The sequence below is a fragment of the Camellia sinensis genome, chromosome 5 (genome assembly GCF_055761805.1).
Source record: "Camellia sinensis isolate YWXY chromosome 5, ASM5576180v1, whole genome shotgun sequence".
Classification (NCBI taxonomy): Eukaryota; Viridiplantae; Streptophyta; class Magnoliopsida; order Ericales; family Theaceae; genus Camellia; species Camellia sinensis.
Window position 1 is genome coordinate 75100730 of NC_138965.1, and position 5550 is coordinate 75106279.

The 5550-nt window shown below is 42.2% G+C and overlaps 1 protein-coding gene across 1 annotated transcript; it reads right to left on the reverse strand.

The window, feature by feature from the left end:
* Positions 1-1295: 1295 nt before the first annotated feature.
* On the reverse strand, positions 1296-4642 carry LOC145791484 (uncharacterized). Its single transcript, XM_082871836.1, has 5 exons — positions 2252-4642; positions 2109-2195; positions 1884-2006; positions 1555-1793; positions 1296-1350 (listed from the first exon to the last, which is right to left on the reverse strand). The coding sequence occupies exons 1-5, from the start codon at positions 4640-4642 to the stop codon at positions 1296-1298; spliced, it is 2895 nt and encodes a 964-aa protein (XP_082727962.1).
* Between the last annotated feature and the right edge of the window lie 908 nt (positions 4643-5550).

Below are 5550 nucleotides of genomic sequence, written 5' to 3' on the forward strand. Positions count from 1 at the left end.
ATTTAACGCGCCGCGGTGCCGTTCAAACAAGGGGCAACTTTCCATTGCCATGCAGTTCCCCTCAAGCAAGGGGCAATTTTCCTTCGAATCCGAGGTTGTGCATCTCAAGAGTAGGTTCCGTGCTCGTTGAGCAGTGGTCGTTTGCAAAAATAGTTTTTGAGAATTTTTACTGAGGTTGACTATTCTTCTTGAAAAGTACTCCATTTTTCAAAATTGGACCATTTCTCAAACCCAAAAAAGGAAAACTCTCAGTGCTCACAGCCTAACTTGCATGATTTTAAATCAGAAAATCGAACAAGCGCGTTAATCTAACTCTCATGTTGGTCAAAACTATTTTAGTAGAAAGCAAAAAGAAAAAATGGTCAAAATGATGAACTAAGGGCACAGTTGAGTCAGGTGTTCTGTCTTTTCCCCTTTGTCAAAATAATTGCCAGAAAGGGCACTCTACTTGTCGGAAAGGGCACCGTATTCGCCAGAAAAGGGCACAACAAAGGGCAGAAAGCTCTCACATCCTCCAAGCAACGAGGTATCAAGCAAAGTGCGAAGCACGAACTAGAATGGGGCAAGATATTCCACTCCATCATCTGGACAGATCTTATCACGTCCAAACTCCCCAGCAAAGCATCATCAACTGATGTTAGCTGCAGATTTGTCACACACCCAGTTGTAGCGCAACCTTTCCGTGGGAGGAATTCACTAGCTGATGGTGGAGGTCAACCAGAGTGGTTCCAAGATGGTCCTAGGGGCAAGAGGTTCAAAGTTGTGACCTAGGCTTGACATGACCTAGGCTTGGCATGACCTAGGCTTAACATGACCTAGGCTTGGCATGACCTAGGCTTCACATGACCTAGTCTTGACATGACCTAGGCTTGGCATGACCTAGGCTTAACATGACCTAGGCTTGACACAGCAAGGAAGGAACAAAGCATGCATACAACACTTAGGGAAAACGTGATAGCATCAAGACAAGACAAGAACCTTTACCTAGGCAAAACAAGTCTAAGTCTACAAATGCAAGCTTAATAAGACAAAATCATGAAAATGCACATGAACATGACTAAGACATGAATAAGGGTTATTACATCCTTCCCCCCTTAAAGAAGTTTGGTCCCCAAACTTTTTTTTTTTTTTTTTTGGGTAAGTAAGAAATAAATAAAACAAGAAAATTTACACGATTACAAGGGGTACCCCAAACAAAATAAAAAAAACAACGACAACGCCCAAACAAAAAGAAAAAGAAAACTGGTACCAACGCCCAGCTAAGAGGAACAAAATACTTGTTCAAGAACCATGTCCTACAACGGATAGGGAACTTGCACAAGATCTACACCATCCCAGAGAATCACTGAACTGGAGAAATACAAAGATCACCGTGAATACCTAAAAAAACAGCCCTAATCCTAGACTCAAACATGTCCAGATCTAATAAACAAAGTACCCAAAAAGGGGACAGTGTTACAACATACAATAATTACAGTCCCACCATACAGATATATATACAACCCGAATTGAAAACAGCTTATGAACCCACTGAAATGCCTAGGCACGGCGCACCTTGCTGCCATTACCGAAAAGCATCTCCACACAGCATATAGCTTCACCGAGGGGCGCTGGTTGCAGCCACCTCTACACCACCAGTCAACACTAAAGTCGTTACCAGCCACTGATTGTGGCCATCGCCCAAGAGCCTTCCCCACCAGCATGCAACTTGCAGCCGTAGTCCAATAACAGTCCCAATCACAGTACAAAGGAGACTGCCAGTAATAAACCCACCATACAGGTTTCTGCTTAACCTGCCCAAAGAGAACTAGATAGTAAGTGCCAATATTACATGAGACGTCATAGAGAAGGAGGAAAATAATTCTTAGAATATGAGACCTCACATCACTTGGCCCACATCTAATAACAACACTCCACATAGTATATGTCCTCTCTTCACTAGGCCCACATCTCTCCAACTCACTCATGATCTCAACTGTTTTGCTGTATAATGGAGCTTCCTTAACCTGCACATAAAAGTTAGTATATATAATAACAGTTAGAAATATAATTGTGAGCAGCCTCACATCTGTCAACCCACAAGATAAAATTAAATTATTTTGGCTCACTTCACTCAGCCCACATATGACATTAGCCGAACATGCTAGAGAGTAGGAAGACATCATCAAGTTAGAACAAGCATCCATGGTATAAATCTGCAAAAGAGTATCCAATTAGAAAACCCCACAATATTTGCTCACCCTCACTCAACCCTCAGTATAGGTAAACTGTCTCCACTCAATATGCTCCCAGCATTGTTGTCCTGGGGCTGCTTCATAATTGTTGTAGGTAGATTCCATTGTGACAGATACCAAGCATCACCTGCAGAGTTAGTCAGATTATACATAGAAAGCATCCTTCCTCTAACCATTTGGACAATAAGATTAGTCACAATTTTCTTAGGTTTAAACTCCTTGCTAAAAATCCTCCTATTCCTTTCAATCCAGATCTGATAGACAGTGCAAAGAAAGGAGAGTTTTGTAAGAGAAGACTTCAAAGCTTTGCCTCTGGTGGACTTAGTAGCGTAGACCACATACTCTAGCCAGGTTAATTGGGGCCAGCTAATGTTACACATGACCTGAATGGCACCCCAGATCCTAGAAGAATACACACACCTGAAAAACAAGTGAGAGTGATTCTCCTCAAGACCATGACAAATGGGGCAAGTAGGATTAGGAACAAGGCCGAATAGATGCAGCCTATCCCCCGTGTTTAATCTCTCATGAATGGCCATCCAGACCACAAAGCTGACCCTAGGAATGGACGGATGCCCCCAAACAAGATTAGCCCAGGGCACTTTAGTACCCTTATCCCTCCAACAATTCCATGCAGATTGTATTGTAAAATTCCCATCCACAGTTAAGTTCCAGACAGGACAATCCTGGATATCCCTACAAGGTTTAAGCTCAAGAGGAGTAGAATAAATCCACTCCTTGATCTCCCAAGAGTTATCAATAGGCCACTTCCAATTATTATTAGATATGACAGCACTAACTTTGGACTCGAAAGGAAGACCCGTGTCATACATAATCCTATGCCCAAATCTGTCCCATAAAGAGCCCAAAGGATGCCAATTATCAAACCACAGAAACACCTTCTCCCCATTACCAATCTTAAACTTGATAAGAGGGAAGATATTTTTCCTAAGAGACAGAATTTTCGTCCAAACCCATGAGGGGTCACTAGGCATCTTAATATGCCAAAAGCTCTTACCCTTAAGTAAGTAAGACTTAACCCACTGGCACCACATAGATCCTTCCCCTCCGGAGAACAAAAACCAAACATGCTTGGTGATAGCCGCCCTATTCCAAACCCCCATCTCCTTAAACCCTAAGCCCCCTTCACCTTTAGGCTTACAGACATTATTCCAAGCGATTTTAGCACTATGCATCTTCAAATCAACACTCGACCAAAGAAAAGATCTCAAAATGCTATCAATCTCTCTAATCACCTTTTTTGGGAGGATAAAAAGTGAGGACCAATAGACTTGCATAGAAAAAAGGATAGACTGGATAAGTTGAGCTCTACCCGCATAAGAAAGAAGTCTATTGGTCCAGCTCTTAATCCTCTTGGTGATCCTCTCAACCAGAATCTTACAATCAGTAGCCTTAAGCTTTGTAGTGATCAAGGGCACACCCAAGTATTTCACCGGAAGATTGCCCTCAGTAAACTTGGAAATACTAAGAATGTCATTTTTAAGCTCCCTATTACACCCCGAGAAGAATATATTACTCTTACTAGGACTAGGTGTGAGACCAGACAATTGCCTAAACTCCTCTAGGCCTTGCATGATAAGGTTGACAGTGGCAGTATCACCTTTACTGAAAATCATAAGATCATCAGCAAAGCAAAGGTTGACGATCTTGGTTTTATCACACCTCCAATGAAACTTGAAAAGGGGATCACAAGTTTTTTCAGCCAAAATTCTAGCTAAGATTTCCATAGCCAAAACAAACAAGTAAGGAGACATCGGATCCCCTTGTCTAAGCCCTCTAGCCCCTTTGAAATACCCATGGAGACTCCCATTAATGCAGATCGAGAAAGAAGGGCTCGTCATACAAGCCTTGATCCACATAATCATACAAGGGGGAAAGTTCATAGCTGACAAGATGTCAAGAATAAACTCCCACCTAACATTATCATAGGCTTTCATAATGTCCACTTTCATAGCACACTTGGGAATTTTAGAATTTCTATGATAACCCCTCATTATCTCCTGAGACAAGAAGATGTTATCCGAGATCCTTTTACCCTGGACAAAAGCTGATTGCACAGGATCTACAAGATCCGGAAGAACAATCTTAACTCTATTGGCAATGATCTTGGCAATGCATTTATAGATCGTGTTACAACAAGAGATAGGCCTATAGTCCCCAACCTTCGTGGGGTTAGGGATTTTAGGAATGAGAGCTATAATCGTACTGTTAACCTCCGAGAGAAGTTTACCAGTTTCAAAAAAGGATCTTATAGCAAGGGTGACCTCCTTACCCACTATATCCCAAGAGCTCTTGAAAAAACCCGCCGAATAACCATCAGGTCCCGGGGCCTTGTTAGGCTTGAGAGACCAAAAGACATCCTTAATCTCAGCATCCGAGATAGGCATGGCAAGCATAGCATACTGAGACACAGAAACTTTAGTTTTCACCAAAGAATTGATCCTATCAAAGCCATTATACTGGTCCGCAAAGGGAGAGCCAAAGAGGTTGCCGCGCCTGACATGGAGTGTAGGGCCCACTGCCGTGGGGTTTGAGGCTTGTGATCTACCAAGGATGGGACTGGGGGATGTGATGATTGATCTCATGATTTTGTTGGCTGTGTATTGGCTTGTTGTTGAGGGGCTACTGTCTTTTCACTTCAACTCCCTGGTCCGTGGCTTACGGTTTTTTTTATCGTGCTAGCTTCATGTGACTCTGCTGGGATTTCTTATGGGGTAGATCTTATCTTCCGTCATGGCTTGGGTTAAGTGGCTTGGATGTCACGGCTGTGAGGAGTGGGTTGCTTATTGGATTCCATGTTTTATCTGCAGTAGAGACTGGGGGCTTGTGAGGTTGATTATTATCTTTGACTCGGCTTGAGGGTTGTTGTTTGGTCTGTGTCTGGTTTATTTATTAGCATAGTGGTGTTATTTTGTGTGTATCTCTGCTCATATATCCACCTCAAGTTCCCATCTATTATCTCTGATGGTAGGGGTTACTTGAGGACAAAGAGGATATATGGGAAGAATTGGGATTTTTCTGTATTTCTGTTGTTCTTGCTTGTCCCCCCTATTTTTAGGGGTTGCAGTGGTAGTTTATGTTGGTTATATTTGTTTTTTATTTGTTGTTGGGCGTGCCTGGGGTATGCCCCTTGTAAACGTGTAAATTTCATTGTCTTTATTTTATGACTTACTTACCCAGGAAAAAAAAAAAAAAAAAAAAAAGCTCTCAAGGAGAAAGTTTTGCCCTAACTCCCTCCGTACTTCTCCATCCATCTCTCTTTTCTTCTATGAACTAATTACCTTTGGCAACTATT

What these genes read in the sequence shown, in the direction of transcription:
- LOC145791484 (XM_082871836.1), bottom strand. Translation starts at nt 4,642, where the DNA reads ATGCCTATCTCGGATGCTGAGATTAAGGATGTCTTTTGGTCTCTCAAG. An exon ending in TTAGATGTGGGCCAAGTGAT is followed by an intron (nt 1,794 to 1,883) that starts GTGAGGTCTCAT and finishes CTCTTTGGGCAG; the next exon opens with GTTAAGCAGAAACCTGTATG. An exon ending in TTTTCGGTAATGGCAGCAAG is followed by an intron (nt 1,351 to 1,554) that starts GTGCGCCGTGCC and finishes GTATTTCTCCAG; the next exon opens with TTCAGTGATTCTCTGGGATG.